Below are 19424 nucleotides of genomic sequence, written 5' to 3' on the forward strand. Positions count from 1 at the left end.
CTTGGAAAAGATATGTCACCAGTGCAGTTACTGATCTCGTGCTCTCTCTTCAGGGTTAAGTCAAAAAGCACCTCTTATTCTCTGCAGCCCCTCACCCAATGAGACAGTACAGGCTGTAGGTGGTGAATTATGATTTATGTCAATTCAGTTCTTATGTGATGAAGTTCCTCACCATAGTTGCTCACCCATTTTTTCTTTTTTCCAGGGAAACATTGCGGAGAGGACTTGCTGCTGTACGTTTTGCAAGTGTTCACAGACTCCAGGACCTCAAGGGATCCGAGGACCACAAGCCTTAAAGGTGCCATTCAGTTGTGACATGCTTTTACCTAATGGGCTTTGATTTGGTGTAGGTGGAGCTGAGATTGAGTAGCTGGGTTTGCAACCTTCGCTTGATGCTGATGTAATTACTTTGGGCCATTTGTGTGACTTCTATGGTGTAGGAGCCAGATCAGAAGGGCTCACATTTTTTAAAATATACATTTTATTGAAGTATTAATTTATAATGCTATGTTAATTTCTACAATACAGCAAAGTGATTCAGTTATACATATATAGACATTCTTTTTCATATTCTTTTCCATTATGGTTTTTCATGGGATATTGAATATAGTTCCCTGTACTATATAGTAGGACCTTGTTGTTTCTCTATGTTATACATAGTAGTGTGTATAAGCTAATCCCATACTCTTAATTTATCCCTTCCCTCCTTCCCCTTTGGTAGTATAAGTTTGTTTTCTATGTCTGAGTCTATTTCTGTTTTGTAAATAAATTCATTTGTATCATTTCTTAGATTCCATGTATAAGTGATATCATGATATTTTTCTTTCTCTGAGTTACTTCACTTGGTCTGATAATCTCTGGGTCCGTCCATGTTGCTGCAAATGGCATTATTTCATTTTTTATGGCTGAGTAATATTCCATTGTATAAATATACCACATATTCTTTATCCACTCCTCTGTTGATGGGCTTTTAGGTTGCTTCCATGTCTTGGCTACTGTGAATAGTGCTGCTGTGAACATTGGGGTGCATGTGTCTTTTTGAATTAGAGTATTTTCAAATATATGCCCAGGAGTGGGATTGCAGAATCATATGGCAACTCTATTTTTAGTTTTTTGAGGAACCTCCATGCAGTTTTCCATAGTGGCTGCACCAATTTACATTCCCACCAACAGTGTAGGAGGGTTCAGAAGGCTCACTTTTGATGCTACTATTAAGAATGACTCCCTTTTCTCTTATGTATCCTTGGTGGTGTTGCTCCTTGGCTTTGCAATTTACACTTTTGCACATTAGACAGTTTGAAAGGTGTCAAGAGGTGTTAGAAATGGTGGGGAAAGTTGTGCTTCATCAACAATGATATGTGATTGAACTGCAAAAAGAACATAGCACTGCAGATTAATAGCCCTTAAAAAAAGATTATGAAAGATCAATTACACAGCAATAGCATAGATAAATATATCACGGTATTTTAATTCAGTAGAATGCTCTAAGGTATTGAAAATGAATGAACTACAGCTACACATAACAACAGGGATAAATTTTACAAACACAATAATGGCCAAAAAAAAGCAAAACACAGAAAAGTACATATGGTATGATTTCATTTATAAAAAGTTTGAAAAGAGGCAAAACTAACCCATAGTGTCTAGGGATGAATGATTAAGTAGTGAAGTTTTTTTTTTTTTTTTAAGTCCAGGAAATATTATCATAAAAGCAGGAGTATGTTCCCAGGGGAGGGATGGGGAGTTGTTTGTGATTGGGTAGCTGCTGTGTCTGGGTACCAGCCATGTCCTATTTCTTGGCCTGGGTGGTGATGACACAGATGTTCACTTCATAATAATTAAGCTGTACCTTTATATTTTATTTACTTTTATGCACTTTTCAAATGCATTTTAGATATCACAATGAAAAGGAGTCTGGGCTATTTTATTTTAAGAGCTCAAACACGATTCTTGCTCCTCAGTGCTGCATTGTCCATCCTTGTGAAAGGATAATTGATCAAGGACCTCCCTTTAGGTCCTTGTTGTTTATCTGTTTTATACACAGTAGTGTGTATATGTTAATCCCAAACTCCTAATTTATCCCTCCCCTTGACTTTTTACTAAGTTACAGTGTTTTGTTTAACACAGTTTCGTCTCTTATTATGTTGCTTGTTACGAGAATTCTATTCCAAGAGCAGAACTCCCCAGTATACTGAGCAGACAGTGCGGACCTGTGTTAGAGGGTGAGGAAAGCAAACCTTAAAGGAAATCCTTGCCAAAAATAAACCACGAGGCAGTTAAACGCAGAGGGAGAGATGATAGCAACTTAAATATGCGTAACCTTGTTGTTGGAGAAGGGCTTATTCTTTTTTGGACTCTCAAACAAGCAGAAGAAAGTAAAATGATCTCTTTGGAAATGTTATCAGTTTGCCTGATGAAAGGGTCCTGGTGGCCACCACTGTCCTCCATGCAACACTCCCAAGCACAGGGCTGACCCTGAAGCCCTGAGCTGCACTGGATTTCAAACTCAGCCTCCTGTAGGCATCAGGAGGCCACCTCCACAGAGGGCTTCAGAGCCAATAACAAGGACAAAATCCAGCCCCAGAACTTGTCTGACTCTCTTCACACTCACAGCCACACCTGCAAAAACCACAACCAGGTTGGGGGGAGGGTCTTGCTTAAAATGCCTAATGTAACAAGTTTGAGTTGATGGAAGATGATTAAGATCGAATTTTCTCTCTTTCCTCCCAGGGTTTTCCAGGTCTGAAAGGCAGCAGAGGACACAAGGGAGAGGAGGGAGACCCTGTAAGTTTTCGTGACACACTGCCCGCCATACTTACTGATTTCCTTTTTTCATAAAAAAAGCTTTATTTTCCAGAAGGGATAAATGGGGTTTTGTTTATATATTTTTTGTAGTTTGGGGGGAGGAGAAATGAGTTGCTTTTCTTTTTTTTTTTTCCTTTTCCTTGTTTTAATCATGAGGCACTTGCTAAACCTACTATTTGGGAGAAGGAGGGAGCAGGCTCACCTACATTTTGCCTGGCACAATTTTGTGGGTGGCAGTGAGCTGGGCATCCTCTTTCCTGCCCCTGCGCACAGTGAAGCTGGGTTATTTGCGAAGGGCTCTCTCTGGACCTGCAGCCCAGTGCTTTGGACATGGAAATAGAAGCTGGCAAAGCACCCCCTAAACATGGTGTCGTGGTCCCATGCCACATGTGGTTTTCGAATCTCAATCTTTGACCCCCAAACCAGAACTCTCACTTGGTTCACCAAATTATAAAAATGGATTTGGAGGAACTGAAACCACTTAGGTGGCTCCATTGGGATAAGAAAAGCTTAGGAGACATCCAGCCTGCATCTCCATCCCCTTAGAATCCTTATCTGCACAGCAAGTTGTGATTAAAAGTATAGGCTTCCAGATTGGGATTGACATATATACACTAATATGTATAAAATGGATAACTAATAAGAACCTGCTGTATAAAAAAATAAATGAAATTCTAAAATTCAAAAAAATAATAATAATAAAATCATTTTTGAGATCTGAAAATAAATAAATAAATAAATAAATAAATAAAATTATAGGTTCCCAAATCAGACAGTCAAGGGCTGATCTAGATGTGAAACCTTAACAAGATATGTAACTTCTTGACCCTCGGTTTCCTCATCTGTAAACACTTATAAATTCCTCTAAGACTATAGTTTACCCACCCTGTACCTGCAGAGGGGTCATGGAGCCTACTGAGCCAGCTAGGGTTTGAGTGAGGGTAAGAGTGTCACCCAATGCCTGACTGTGAGCCCACAGCTGGCTCTCAGCAACTGTGGCCATAGGTGAGGCCTCCTGCTTTTACTGGGAACAATCCTCAGAATAAAGAAAGCAAAGCAGCAAAAGGAAAACCATCTCTCCCCTCACCTACCTGGAAAGAAAGAACTAAGTTCATTTCTAAATGAGTATTTATCCACACAGCAAACCATTAGCACCTTCTGTGCACCCAGATCTGAACCAGGCACCAGGGACACAATGGGAGAAGAGACAGTTGGGGGTTCCTGCTCTCAGGAAACACAATATCGTTCTTCTCTTGAGACTCATTTTATTCTAACCCTTATCTGTATTTAAATATTTCCTGGGAGAAGGCAGACTAATGGGAGAGGCACATGTCATTGACCTTGAGTGCTCTTCCCTGTGTGGATGCTCTAACTTTGGGGATCTTTAACCTGGTGGTCCTTCCCATGAGCACTGGCTTGGGGCAGTGTCATTTCCTATCAACTGCTTCTACTCAGTTCTGGTCCCCTGGCACAAACTTGCTTCTCTGCCGTGAGCAATTTTGGGTTTTCCAGGCCAGCGTAAGGGCCTGGGCAAGATGTTAGGGCCAACATGTATCAGTGGAGCATTGGGAATGTGGCTGTGAAGTGAAGTGACTTCAAACCTTTGGCTGTGCTTTCTGATAAGGGCAGGGAAGCAACTGAGCCCATCCCACACCTTTGTGTGATCTTGGATCTGTAAGAAAGCCCTGAAGGGAAAATGCCTGAATCGAGGGGAAAAACAGAGTTAATTAATGAATTTGCAGGAGAGTTTGCTTTGTCTAGAGCTCAGAGTGTCCAGCTGCTCTGGCTTCACTCTTGAAAAGTAAACAGCTGGCAGCTTCTGGCAAAAGAGTCACTTTGGATACCTGTTTGGGTACCTTTTCTTAGGGAAGACAAGGAGACACTGGACCCCAAGGAAATAGAGGGATTGCAGGATGTCCAGGGGAGTGGAGTCGAAAGGTAAATATTGTATTTTAAATTCTCTATGGCATCCTCTCCATCTCTCCTCTGTCCCCTCCCTCTTCTGTGTTCTCTCTTCCATCCCCCCTCCCACTTTCCCTTTCTCCAATTACATGTTAGTTTCCTCTTCTGCAGAGTAAGTCTATTTAGTCATCTCAAATCTTGAGCATTATTAAATTCCACATGTAACCTCTTTGTGGTTGGAAACCCAGAAGCTACTAAAGAAATACAAAATCACTCTCTTAATGGAGCCAGCCCCTTCCTGCTCCAACAGACTGTGAATCCACATTCTCCTTGACATGCCAGTGAGAGATATTTAATCTTTTACAGGGAGCCAAAGGATTTGCTGGATATAAGGTACTGTAGTTACTTCTTCAGTCCAATTTCACTTCCTAATGGGCTTTAGTTTACTGATAAGCACGTGGCAGAGATCTCCCTTGACCTGACTGCTGCCCATCTTTGTCTTTCAGGGAGAACATGGAAACGATGGGATTGATGGACTCTATGGGGAAGAGGTAAAACCCTTTTTCCTCAAGTACCATAAAATCGTCATGAGGTTGATCTATTTCTTTAATGGGAATTTTGTTTTCCTTGTCTTCTTTTAGGGCTTTCATGGGCTTCCTGGGAAAAAGGGAGAAAAGGGTGATCCAGGATCCCAGGTAACACTTTTCAGTACATCAAAGAAGGAGAATTTGGTGTTAGAGATAGTCTTCATTGTTGTGTGTCACAGGTTATGAGGAATAAAGTTGACAGTAATGAAGCCTATTACCACTGAATAGATGTTACATCCCCATTTAGGGCAAGTGGGTAACTATGCAGTTTTCAAGAATTTCCAGCTAGAAAGATTCAAGACTTGCAAGGATCTTCTATGAGCATGTTTTTCAGAAGTCTGCAAATGAATGCATTTGCCTGTTAGCAGCTTACCTCTTCTCTTTATTGTATCAGAAAAAAATAAAAAGCAAGAGAAAGAGACAAAATTATTTTGGTGGCCTTGGTGTAGCAAATCACAGAGAAACATTTTTTTATTTTCAAATCATTTTGACACTCATTAATGTGTGCCTCCTTGGTTCCAAGCGGCTCTCCTTTTATGTTCTGATTCACTTATTTATCAAATACTTCTGAATACCTGGCATGTGTCAGGCACTAAGTTATGTGCTAACGACTCAGAGATGAACCACACTGTCCTTGTCTTCAAGGATCCCCTGGTGTAGTTGGAGAGACAGACATACCAATAGCTAATGACGACACAGTATGTGGTTGGGGTCATGTTATAGGTAACTAGGTGGGAGCCCAGAGAAGGGCACCTAGCTCTGCAGGGTGGGGAGGGAGTGCAGGAAACCTTCCTGGAGGAAATGATCCCTGAGCTGAAGATGAATAGGAATTAGTAAGATGTGGAGAAAGGGCAGTCCACACAGAGGGAACAGCATAAGTAAAGACATGGAGGCTTGGGGGCCCTGCAAGTTGTTCTGCTCGGTGTGAGCTTTAGGGTACAGGTGGAGGAAGGTGAGGTTCATGAACGGGTGGGAAGAGCTGGTGAAAGCACTGGTGAGCCATGGAGGAGGAGTCTGGATTTTAGCCATTAAAGAATGGGGAGCCTTAGAAAAATTGTAAGTAGGGAGGTCACAGTTAAATTTGCATTTTAGAAATATTCCGTGACAGTAGTGTGGGGGATGCATTGGGGATGACATAGATGCAAGACAAATATGAGAGGCAGATCTGTAATAATCAAGGTGAGAAGTGATGAAGCCTTCAAGTAAAGCAACAGACACAAGACCCATGAAGGTTGTAACAGGGTCCAGGCTGGAATGAGGACCTAGTGTACAAAATTTAAGGAAGCACTCATTCTCAGAGTGAAGCAAAGCGTGAGTGCCTTCCTAAATTTTGCACCCTAGGTACCTTGTTTGTCTCACCCTAGTTCTGACTCCGGGATATCAGATCTCCAGGTAACCAGAGAAGCAGGGAATGAGAAGCCAGTCAAAATACCTGCAAGGATCCCAGCTTGGGCAAGTTTAGTTGGGAACAGTTGAGTTTGAGGTGACCATGGAACATCCCAGTGGCAGTTTCCAGTGGACAATTTAATTACAGATGTCAGAAGTTGCTAGACTGGCTGGGATGCCCAATACGATACCCACTAGCAATATGTAACTACTTAAATTCAAATTAACTAAAATGAAAAATTCTGCTCTCAGTTGTATTAGCCACATTTCGTGTGCTCGACAGCCAACTATGGCCAGTGGTTACCATATTGGACAGTGCAGATGGAGAACATTTCCGTCTCTGCAGAAAGTTCTGCTGAGCAGTACTCTGCTAGACCATGAGAAGTTTTCCCTTTTCCCAGCCTTTTTATAAATAATCCTGACTATAGGCTTAAAACTGGACCTTGTACTGTTTGAGAGGTCAAAGGGAATCTGGCTGGGATAGAGGAACGTGGATCATTTTGTCTGATTGATTTTGTCCCCTCCAAACACCACGACCCTTGACATTTTAACACTCTCCTACAAGCTAACTCAGAAGCTCATTTTATTTTTTTCGGGGCAGCCCAGGTTCCAGAGGCCCTCCTGGGGGATATGGAGAGAAGGGCGTCCCTGAGGATCCTGTAAGTTACTGGGGCCCAAGTGGCTCTTAACTGTGTAGTTTACTCCACACTTCTCATGTCTCCTGCTAACCTGTAGGCAAAGACATGTCTTGGGAGGGGGTGGTAGGTGTTGACTAAGGCTTATTGGTTTGGGGAAAACCTGCATCTGATTTGGGCTGATTATGTCAAAAATTCAGAGGTGGGAACTAAAATTCCATCTAATTCATCCTTATGTATCTTGAGACTTTCAAGTTCCTTTGGGAATGAAATTTCCATAATTTTGCTTATTGGGTTTCTAACCTTATTGATTCCCTATTTGAAGACTCGATTATAGGGGAATCTTACTACACCTTTGAGAGACTGGCATAAGCATGTTTGGATGAGTGCATCAGTGAAGCTGCCAGTACAGAGAAGGGAAAATTGCCATAGCTGCAGCAAGCACTCTTTTAATTCTTCATTTATCACTAAGCCTCCTTCAGACTTGGAGAAATATTGTTTCATTTTTTTTTTAATTCGTGAGTTTCAAATATGGAGAATTTTCTCACACCTCTCGTTACTTAACCCAAATTAGTTTAGTTCTTAATATTGTACCATTTTGAAAAAAAAAAAAGCTGATATTTCTTGATTCTAAAGTATTTTTTAAATCTTCCCCTAGGGTAATCCAGGACAAAGCAATAACATCAAAGGACAAAAGGACTCCAAAGGAAAACAAGGAAGACAAGTAATTGGACCTATTTTACATATATGAGTTGATTAATTCTGTTACCAAGCTAAGGCTTTCCTGAAGTCTAAATTATTTAGTAAAATACTTAACAGTTTTTCTAACTGAACAATCACCCCTAAGTTCCCATTTAAAAGAGCCTTATTTTCTTAAAATAAGGTATGCCTGTAGTAGGTTACACCTACTACAAAGTTATGGGCAAAGTTATTAAGTTTCTAGCAGGTGATATTATTTTATGGGGAAATTGGTCATTAGCAGTGCATGTTGCTATACCATTTTCCTCTTTAATGGATATATACCCAATAGGGTTAATAATGCAGAAACATTCTGACATGACACATTTATTCTCTTTTAATAGTGCTTGAGATTTTTATGCTGATGTCTTTGTCATTTACTCAGAATCTTTTGCCTTATGATCTTGGGGGAACAATTGTGTTTCTAGGGTAGAACCAGCCCGAAAGAGACACAAGGCAGTCCTAGTTCCAGAGGGAGTAGTGTAAGTATTTCCGTGGACATTTATTTCCCCTCCTTATCACCTGGAGATGCCAAGAGGCATTCAGAATATGTGTCTCTGCAGTTTGCTGATCCAGGGCAGATACACTGACACTGTTGTCATTTGGGGCCAGGTAATTCTTTGTTGTGATGGGATAGCCTGTGCATTATAGGATGTTTTGCAGCATCCCTGGTCTCTACCCACTAGATGTCAGTAACACCCACTTCTCCCCAGTTGTGATGTCCAAAAATGCCTGCAGATCTTGCCAAATGTCAGTCAGGGGTAATGGGGATGCGGTGGTGGGGCAAATTACCCCTGGTTGAGAACAACTGTGACAGTCTGCCTTTCCCTTTCCACCTTCCAGAAACTTTTAAATGTCTTTGAAGAGAGCCAGTGACTTTCACATAAAAACCTTCCTCCAGTAGCTTAGCATCTTTGAGCTTCTGTAGAATATTAAGAAATAAGAAAATGTGCTGTCTTCCTCCTCATATGTCGCCAAAGGGAAAGAAGAATTACAGATAAATTCTTCCTGAATAAACTAAAACATTGGCGATTAGAGCCAAACTAGTGGCAACCTGAAGATGCTGTGGTAATTTTACAGCATCCCGTGTGATATCAAGCCTAAAACAGAAATGTTGGATTTCTGCTTCTTTTTAAGGAACAACAAAGAAATCACTTTTCCCTTTGTGGACTACCAAAGTTAGAGAGGATATTTATAATGTGTTAGAAACCCTTTCAGCATGCACTCAGAATGGAGATCATCAAAAGAGAATAATGTCCAAATGTAGATTTGGCCCTGAGTTTTGTTCACGAGGACACTGAAAATACTTGGCTTCCTTTTCTGTCACAAAGTTGGAATCTTCTCACCACTTTGAAAGCTATGGCTGATTGCCTCCCCCTCTGGGAGAGATAGTGGATGAATGTTTTAGTTCCTCTTGCCTTTGTTTATCTTGACTCATAGTTCTTAAGGGAAAGAGTCTGCAGTTGGATGGCTTAGACCTCCCAGTGCTTCTGGTGAAATTCATTGGGACTTTGCCCACCTCTCCATACAAGAGAATTAAAATTAATCAGAGGAAGCATGAGAGCAGCAAGATAAACTAAATGTTATAAATTTTAAAGATAAATATGTAGTTTTGTTGGTTTAAGAGAAATACTTTTAGTTTGAAATAGCTTTATAGCTGTCATCATCAATCAGGCACTTTAAAAAAAAAAGTGGGGTCGGGTAGGGGATTAGTACTTGGACAAACCAGCCAATGACTAAGTCACTCCATGGACAGGAGGCTCTCAGCCTCCCTCCCTCATCCTCACCCACTTTGCTGCCCATCTCCTCCTTTGTAATTAAACAAATCAACATGGATGGATATAAAACAATGGCTTTTCTACCCCCTCCTTCACCTTTCCAGTGAAGGCTAGAATTCTCTATGATGGTCAGAGGATCTTAAATGGATGACAAATTCTAAAAACACAAGCAAACTTAAGACATCTCCTCCCACATGACAGAATTTCAACCTGTGTAAATTAATTGTTGCCCCAGCTATTGACAAAGCAACGGATCCATGTACTAAGAACCAGAGCATTTGAAACCATGTTCCAGGCCCATTGCCTTTGGCCTGTCAGGCACAAGGAATACATATAAATAATAGTATTTATACTTCTAGAGCACATATTTTGTGCCAGGTCCTAATCAAATCACTTTTAAATATTGATTTGTTTAATCCTCATAACAAATCTATCAGGTAGATACTATTATTATATCCATTTTACAGATGGGAAAAAGCAAGAAACCTTGGACAAGTTGCACAGGATCAGGATAGGTAAATGGAAGAGCTGGGGTTTGAACCCAGGTAGTCTCACTCCTAATCAGCCAGGCTCAGACCTATTGTGCAATTGCTCTGTGCCACCCAGGCTTTAAAGGGAAGGGGTGAGCTCAAGGCTGCCTGACTTCTGAGGACACGTCCCTAACCATTGTGCTACTAAAATAGGAATGCTATTTTATCCTTGCTTTTTAATGTAGACAGAATTATGACATCATGGAAACAGTGGCTTCAAACTGTACTGTTTCTGCTCTGCTTTCATCTGTCAAGAGTTCTGTGAGTCACATCAAGGTACAAACAGCTGACAAGTTACAATGGGTAACTTCTCCCAAAGGGTATTTGCACTTTAAAAGCAAAGAGTACCTGAATCGAGGGGTAGAAACTCCATGGAAGAATCCTAATCATCAGCCAAACTGGTGGAGGTGATATTTGGTCAGGTGTTTTATTCTAAGGAGGTTCAGAAGCTGGACAGTTGAAAGAAAACAGCTGCTCTGAAATCATTTCCATGGCTACCTTTCCAAGTGAACGTAGGAAAAAGTTTTTAGTATTTGCTTTGTACATAAAATAATCATAGTTGTTTATCACCACACAAAGTAGATCAATGGGTGAGATGTTCTGCCGCTTTCTCAACAAGGCAGAGGTGGGAGGTGAGGGGTGAGAGTAGACTCATCACTGCTATTTAGGGAGAAAGTTAGGATCTGGGGCTTGGATCTTCTTCCCGCTTGACTACACTCTGGAAAGCAGAGACAGCCACTAGCTGGAGAGCCTGCACTGGCAACTTCAGGTAGCTTCTGGAGAGGTGCTGCCAGATTTTAGCTTCAGACCAGCTTTTCTCAGACAACCCTGATGGTGGCATTTGGACCAGCACAGAGCTGACCTGACCCCATCAGCCATTTCCTCCTTGGAGAATTCCATGGAGTCTAACTCCACTGGGCCCATGGGAAGCACTGTGTATAATGAGTTTGTACTCCCCCCTAAGATATGATCAGGGACCCAGGACAGGGAGATATGGCACAGCTTGTTCTCATGCAGGAAACCTCTGATCAGCAGACAGTACTTTGTAAGATTTGCTGGAGAGGGGAGGTATCAGACAGGTGCTTCAGGATTATTTCATTCTCCAAACAGCCTCCTGGATAATTGTCAGGGTTGTCAGACTGGAGCTAGGTCTGTAATGACTTTTGGATTGGTTTGCGATCAATCCTCCAAATGTTAATTAAATGCCCAGTGTGTAAACTTGTCTTTGGAGAGCGATTTCGGGGAAACCATTTCTGCGAGCTGCCGTTACTCTGTCTGTCAGGGACAAGACAGGTCGGGTTGCCTCTAAGGAGTCTCCATCCAGACACCCACACACTAACATTTTGTCTTTTCTGATCCAGTAAAGAGAAGGCCAGAGGGGGGCCCAGGGTGCCTTGATGAGTATCCTTCCCCCCACCCCCGTCCTCTGTGGAAGGTGAGGCCAAGGAGATGTCTCACAGGCAGATGGTACTGCCAATGAGTTAGCATTTGATGCGGCTGCTGTAGGAAGGGCTGAGCGCTGGACATGAGCCCCATTGACTGGGGGATCAGTTAGACTGCCAGACACAGGACAGGCCTGACCTAAGGCAAGCCTCCTTCACAGACATTTCAGAGACAGGGGACCTGTGCAACCCTGCAGGCTGTGCTATTCACACACCCTGGGCATTGACAGCAAGAGAGTGAAATTCTATCTTAGAGTAAGAAGTAACCTGGAGTTCAATTCTCAGACAGTTTGGAAGAGTACAATCCTAGACCAAGTAGGGCATGAGCCAAGAGTCAGACAAGATAGTTCCTGGGTACCATGCTCTGAAGCCCTAGGTACTATGAAGAGAAAACGTATATGGAAACCATGTGAAGAGAATCTTAACACTGAAAACTCATCCATCAGGGGGAACCAGGGAACCCTGGACTTAAAGGTACATCAGGAGCCGAAGGATTACAAGGCTCACAGGTATGCTGGAATATTTGTAATACTGATAATGCTGTTATTCTGATGGGAAGATGTAGTTCTGTATAAAAATAAATAACTGAGACAATTTGAAGCTGCCCCCACCCTCCTCCATGGTACATTTCTCTGGGATTCTACGTTTCCCATTGAGGGTGGGTGACTTTGCTCTGTCAAAATTTGCAGCTCACTGATAGAAGAAAGACTTGCTCTTGTGTATACCTGGCATCATGTCTGCATTTTAGTCATAGTGAATTATTGAGACCTTAATACTATGTTAGTAATCAGTATCCAGATCAACAAATTGATTTTTCTTAAGTGAAGTCCTGCACGCAGACTCCGATGAAGGAAAGTTAGGAATTGGCAACTATTACTCACCTCTTCCAAAGCTGACTTTACAGGGGATGACAGTGCTTCTGGAATATCACCGATAGGTCTCCATGTGAGTCATCTGCATTTTTTCTTGGTCATATCATTAGTGAGATGGGCATTGGAATTAGGACGTCTCTGTTTCTTTTCCATGTCAGAAATATGCCAGGGTCATCCTAGAGAATGGTTTGCAACACATGGGTACATAGTCACCTGATGGAGTCTACTTTAAGCCTGAACTTTTCTGGGAGGACCTGCCTACATAGATGTGTCCATTCTAAGACCTTTCCAGGAGTTCATTTTTCTTCTAGAAAGTTCTAGATTCTTCATACTAAGCCTGAATTTGGAATTCTCTTGAGTGGTTCTGGTGTCCTCCAGAATGAGTAACCATGGGACCAGCCTAAATCCATCCCCAGACTTTTTAGGGAGAGGGGTGACATTACCCTCAGCCCCTCCAGGGTCCCTTTGATGCTCAGGCTGTGAAACAAGGCCAGCCCAGGGGCTGTAACTACCATTTGCACTGGGCAGCCAGGACATCTTACAGCTGCTGCTTTGGTGATGAGAAACAATACCAGCACCTCTAGTTTTTCTTTCTGTGTGAGAGAACCATATGAGAACCATGCATTTGATGGGAAATATGACCAAAAAACTATGCTTTAATTCCTCTGACAGGGATCTGCTGCTAAAATGTCCTTTTGTGCTAACTTGCTTTCTCTTTTACACATTGATGCACTTTGGCCCAGGTAACCTGCCCCATCAAAGGAATCCATCTTCCTATTGTTTATGTCTCACTTCCTTCTTCTATGGGCTTTATTTCTCCTTTTAGTCTCTTTTCCATTTCTCCCTCCCTTTCCATTTCTCCCAGACCAAGAGGGCTGAGGTCTTACACCCAGGCAGGATATTCCTTCATAAGAGCTGCTCCACTGAGTCTGGGTCTCCTGTCAACTCCTCTTCTGAGACATGCTTAATCGTAGTGTTAAAGCTGCTTGAAGGTCTGGATAGATGCTTTTCCATGCAGGTGTTTCAAAAGCACTAATGAAGAAAGTCAGTTTTCATTGACTTCATTGCATTGTGTTTCTTTTGTTACCACCAAAGGGGTCAAATGGACTTCGCATCAGGAAAAGAGAGAAGGGAAACCAGGGGCACAAAGGGCCTCAGGTGTGTGACTCAGATGGTACCGTCAATGGTCTCCAACCTTCATTTTCCTCTTGCTTCAAAGACATCTTCATGTAGAGTTTATTTTATATTATCTAGTATGAAGTATTTCATTTGGGGATTAACTTGGGACAAACTGGGGACAAATCTTTAGCACAGCTCAGATTCCTTGTACATTCGTCTTTCTCCTTCCCGGGGATTTGACTTGGAATGCACAAACCCACTTTATCCACCTGAAGGAAGCCTTTAGAAGAAGGCACATCTTGCTGACTCATGAACATTTCAAAACCTGATACATTATTCTGCTTTTTCTAACTTTTAAAAATTATCGGTGCCATGCCTTTCTCTATTGACTATAGATATTTGAAATGGACTCTGCAAAGATCCCTCGTTACCCAAATTTATTTGATTCTTAAGTTCAGCTTTGAATTCACCCTCTGAAACTACTTGATTCCCAAGTTTCTGACAGTCAGTAATGAGAGTTTGGATGGTGAGAGATTCGTATTAAAAATGTTCTGAATCGGGGCTTCCCTAGTGGCGCAGTGGTTGAGAGTCCGCCTGCCGATGCAGGGGACATGGGTTCGTGCCCCGGCCTGGGAAGATCCCACATGCCGCGGAGCAGCTGGGCCCGTGAGCCATGGCCTCTGAGCCTGCGCGTCCGGAGCCTGTGCTGCACAACGGCAGAGGCCACGGCAGTGGGAGGCCCGCGTACCGCAAAAAAAAAAAAAAAAAAAAGTTCTGAATCTATTCAGTTTTTCAGCACAGATAGCGAGAGTTTAGAAGGCAAGTGATACCCATGTTTGCTCAGTTATCTTCCCAGCATATTTGTGAAAGACCTTTTTGCCCCTTTGCAGATCAGGAAACTGAAACACATTTGACATCCCATTTTATATGTGTGGATGGCACAGAGCACAAAAGTGACAATGACAGTACAATGTCTTGTTCTAACAAAATCAGTCCATAACAAACTTGTCACATTCAGAAATAACATGTGTTGTGTCAAGAGTGCCTTTTTTATTTCTCACTAAGCCCCCATTTGAACTAGCGATGTCACTGCCAGTGAAGACTTGGGGTCCTCTAACCAAGACTGTAGCCTGAGTCACCTGGTTTCAGGCTGGGTTTCTTGTTAAGGAGGCATCAAGAAATTGTTATAAATGACACAAAGAAAAGCAAAACTAATCTAACAGGTTTTGTACAAATTGCTGTAGCACCAACATCTGTGTTTCCTATATTTTTTCAGGGTGCTCCTAGGCCAGTGGGAGATAAAGGGAGTGTTGGAAGGCCTGGACTTTTGGGGGAAAAGGTAAGTGTTATTTCTTACAGATTTCAGATACTGAGAAAAGAGTAACTCCATTTTTTTTCTTGATTTTCATGTTAATTCTTCACATGATCCAGGCACAATCAACCACTCACCAGCTTTCTGCCAATATTCTTTTCCTTCCTCTCTGAAACTGCCCCATTTCACTAGGAGAGACGAGGTTTATTCACCTGTCATGAAACAACTGATAAACTCAACTCGCTGGTTTCCTGAATGCATCAAGGCACTTGGTGGTAGAGTCAGCCAGGGTCATGGGGGATGTCAGAACTCAGATCTGTTCATGCATGCAGTTCTCGGTCTAGCTCAACCTACCTTCTCAGAAATGTCCTTACTGGAGATTGTTAGAGAACAGACCGTTGGCTGTTCAGAATCTCACTCCCCTGCTCAAAATCTTTCAGCATCTCCCTCCCCCAGGGCCAGCTTCATGGGCCTGGGACCCGTTCAGTCACACAGGGGGCCTCGCTTAGAAGGCACCCCTACTTGGACTCAAGCTCTGCTATCACAGTCTGGAAAGTTTGCTTTTGAGTTAAGGGCCCATGCTTTCATTTGAGTCCCACAGATTATGTCACTGGTCTTAACTTCGGATGACCCTTAGGAAAATCTCCAGATTTTCCAGTAGCTTAGAAGACCCTTTGACCCTGTTTAATTCTAAGGCTTCCTAGCTCATCTACCTCCTGTGTGCCTGCCCAGGCTTCTCACTGTGCCTTCCTCCTCCATTCTCACTCCTCCCTCAGTCCTTCTTCCAGCTCTCACAACTTATCCTTTAAGCCTCAGCATCCCTGCTCCTTTCCTTCAGGCAGCCAGCCTGCCCACCCCACCAAATCTGACTTACAGTCCCCTTCTCTCCACTGCCACAGCACCCTGAATTTTTTCTTCTACTGTAAATATACACAGTGTAGAATTGCCTAATTGTCTCTCGTTCCAAACAGAGTATTCTTGGTGAGGGCAGGACCACATCGGTCATGTTCAACAGTTCCTTTTCCAGGACAATAAATAACTGTTGGATGGGTGAATAAATCAGCAAATGAATCCACTTTCCCTAGAGTAAATTTTCCACTCTTTCTCTTCTCCTTTAGTCCTTCTATAACACTGGGAAAGCAGTACTGAGTCCAGCTTTGGGCTGTGCTGGTGTTTCCTGCTTGCCTTTGGGAAGATCATTATTTGTTTCCTACACTCCCTTGCTTACTGAGCATTGAACCCTCACCGAGAGCCCTGAGTGTCCCCAGTTAGTGGACAGAACGTCCTATGGTGGGAGCCAGGTTTGATTTTTACTGATCTAAAGCTTTCCTTGTCTCACTAGGGAGAACCTGGAATTCCTGGAGATCCAGGGCCACTGGGGCAAGCTGGACAGCAAGGAAAGCAAGTATGAGGTTTTAGGACTCTTACCCTTTAGCAACTCCAAGGGCTCAGTAAAAGAAGGGGGCTGACACCATTAGCTTAAGCACCTGGGGTCCTGAAGGTATTTTGGGACCTCCTAGGAAGATGTAGGGACATTCCTCCTGCTCCCTGAAGCACTCATTCTATAGCTAGTCTGTCTGCTTAAACAAAGGGAGAACAGCAAAAGGGAAAGGAGAATGCAGAGAGAATAATGGATGAGCTCAGTATTTTAACAACCTATATGGCCATGTCAGTTGAAAATCAGGTGACTTCTTGTAAAACTCCAGAGTGACAAGAGGGTAGTAGGATCAAGAAACAGGGTATCTGTTCTAGTTGCTCTGGCTATACCAGAGTCTCAGTTCATAAAGCAGTCAGTATAAGAAAAAAATAGGAAAAAAATTAATTTCTTTTCAAAAATAACATTTATTACAAATGTTAGGCATAGATATTGTAGAAAATTGACTAAGCATAAAACATGGGAAATGGGAAAGAAAAATTACCCATAATCCCACCATTTTGAAATATTTATCATTAATATCCTGGAGATAGAAAAAAAAACATTCTTTTCCCTATTAACAATGTATCATGGGCATACTTCCATATCATTATATTTTTCCCTCAAAGTTACTTTCAATAGCTTCAAAATATTCTACTGAATGTATATACCTTAGTTCACTTGACCAACTTCTTATTACTGGATATTTAGTTTGCTTTCAGTTTTTCACTGTCTTAAAATAGCACAGCAATGAATATTCTTGTATGTAACTAAGTTTTTGGAAAAAACCATAATTAATTTCTATATAGAAATTTCTAGAAGTAGCATAGCTGGTTCAAGGAATATGTATATGTTTAATTAAGGCTTTGACCTCTATTGCAAAGTGTCCTTAGGAAAATTCCAAGGACGTATGTACCCTTGTGTTGTGCAGGAAGAGTGCTCACTTCAGGGCATACACACCAACAATGGGTATTGTCACTTTCTTTTTTTTCATCTTTACCAATTTTACTGACAAAAATGATGTCTCATTAATGTTTCAAATTGCATTTCTTTGGTTACTAGTGAAGATAACATTTTTCAATATGTTTATTGTCCATTTACGATTCCTTTTTGGGGAATTCCTCACCCAGTGTTCTTTGGACCAGCTCCTAATTTTCCAGGCAAGTAACTGCCACTGACTCCACTGTCCTAAATGACCATCCCTCTGCCTCCTGTCATGTCTGCACAGTGGAGCTGAGCAAAGAAGTACCAGGGCATATACCAGGAAGTGTGGAAAACTAAACGGCATGAATATTCCCAGAGTTCAAGTTCATCAGGCCCCCTCCACCTGGAAGTCTCTGGTGCTTTTATCCTGACACCATAATCTCCCCAGTATAGGTTACAATTAATTTTCACTCTTGAGAAATTGAAATGAACTGATATATTCACAGGGTGATTATGGCATTCTGGGCTATGGTCCTATGGGACGAAAAGGAGTAAATGTAAATATGGAAAACAATTATTTCTTTAATTGGTGAATCAGTTAAATGGTGTGTTAATTTATTTATGTTCTCTGCTGAAAATCATAGGGCCGAAGAGGATTCCTTGGAGATATGGGTCAAAAGGTATTGTGAACATAACTTGTCAAAGTTACCATGATCTTGACCTTCTACTTGAGAATTAAGATAAGTCTGTGGATCTGAATGAAACAGGGAAAAAAAAAAAGCAAGACAATCGGTTTGCCCGAGCTTTATGAAGAAAGGACCATACTTAACTCCTATGAACCTTTAAATTGGAAAATTTGTCCTTCACTGCCTGATGTCCCTTGTCTTGAAACCCTACCTCTAGGTACCCTCTCAAGTTTGGTCCTTAGTCCTTTTCTTGATTTCTCTTCCCTGGTGATCTCATGCAAAACTCTTGCCTTCTGCTATTGTACTTTGCCCTTCATTATCATGGCCTTCACTTCCTCTTACCTGAAAGGTTACCATATTCTCATTAGTCTCCTACTTGCAACTTTAACCTGCTTCAGTTAATCCCAAACACTACTCTCTTGAGCATATAAAGTATAACTAGAATTCCTCATTGCCTACCAGCCTGAAATTCACCTCCAAGCTCTACGACAAGACATTCCTTCCATTTCAACCAGAGTAGCTCAGGTTATATCTGTTTTATACATTGGAATTCCGTAATAAGATCTATTAAAAAAAAAAGCATCCTTAAAAATGAACTTATTTACAAAACAGAAATAGACCCACAGACATAGAAAACAAATTTATGATTACCAAAGCGGAAGGGGGGAGGGATAAATTAGGAGTTCGAGATTAACATACATACAATACTATATATAAAATAGATAAACAACAAGGACCTACTGTATATATAGCACAGGGAACTACACTCAATATTTTGTAAAAACTTATAAAGGAAAACAATATGAAAAAGAATATATATATATTATATATGTGTGTGTGTATAACTGAGTCATTTTGCTGTACACTTGAAACTAACACAACACTGTAAATCAATTATACATCAATAAAAATTAAATAAATAAAAGTATCTTGTATGTCTTCCAATCATTGATGCTCAAATTAAAATAGAAAATATGGATTAAAAAATAGAATGTCTAAGTAAATTGAATCAACTACAGTATAGGAAAACAGCCAATTTTTGATTCCCTTAAAAGTGCTTTTAATTGATGAATTACCAAAAGAGATTCTTTCCTTAGGTGGAGAAGGGTTCAAGAAGGGACTATATAAATAACTGTTAGGATAGGAGTTCTCATTGTAAAGGACCAATTTTCTAATTTGCTGATAAAGAGAGAAAATTAGCATATTTCAATTTACAGATAAATGGTAAATTAGCATATTGATAAGTGTTAAATTAGTTTTCCACCAAAGTCAGAATAAATTTCTTTTTACCTTC

General features: G+C 41.4%; 1 protein-coding gene across 1 annotated transcript in view; it reads left to right on the forward strand.

The window, feature by feature from the left end:
* COL6A5 (collagen type VI alpha 5 chain) overlaps nt 1-19424 on the forward strand; it is a gene marked incomplete at both ends in the record, with an annotated part of 109657 nt that overhangs the window by 42297 nt on the left and 47936 nt on the right. Inside the window, 17 exon segments of the mRNA XM_079705244.1 lie at nt 206-298; nt 2731-2784; nt 4672-4743; nt 5074-5100; nt 5214-5258; nt 5349-5402; nt 7277-7339; nt 7974-8039; nt 8482-8533; nt 11723; nt 11725-11758; nt 12250-12312; nt 13771-13833; nt 15071-15133; nt 16449-16511; nt 17951-18001; nt 18089-18124. Of these exon segments, the coding sequence (XP_079561370.1) occupies nt 206-298; nt 2731-2784; nt 4672-4743; nt 5074-5100; nt 5214-5258; nt 5349-5402; nt 7277-7339; nt 7974-8039; nt 8482-8533; nt 11723; nt 11725-11758; nt 12250-12312; nt 13771-13833; nt 15071-15133; nt 16449-16511; nt 17951-18001; nt 18089-18124 (900 nt within the window).

This window comes from Hyperoodon ampullatus (genome assembly GCF_949752795.1).
Source record: "Hyperoodon ampullatus genome assembly, chromosome: 5".
In the NCBI taxonomy this organism is placed as follows: domain Eukaryota; kingdom Metazoa; phylum Chordata; class Mammalia; order Artiodactyla; family Ziphiidae; genus Hyperoodon; species Hyperoodon ampullatus.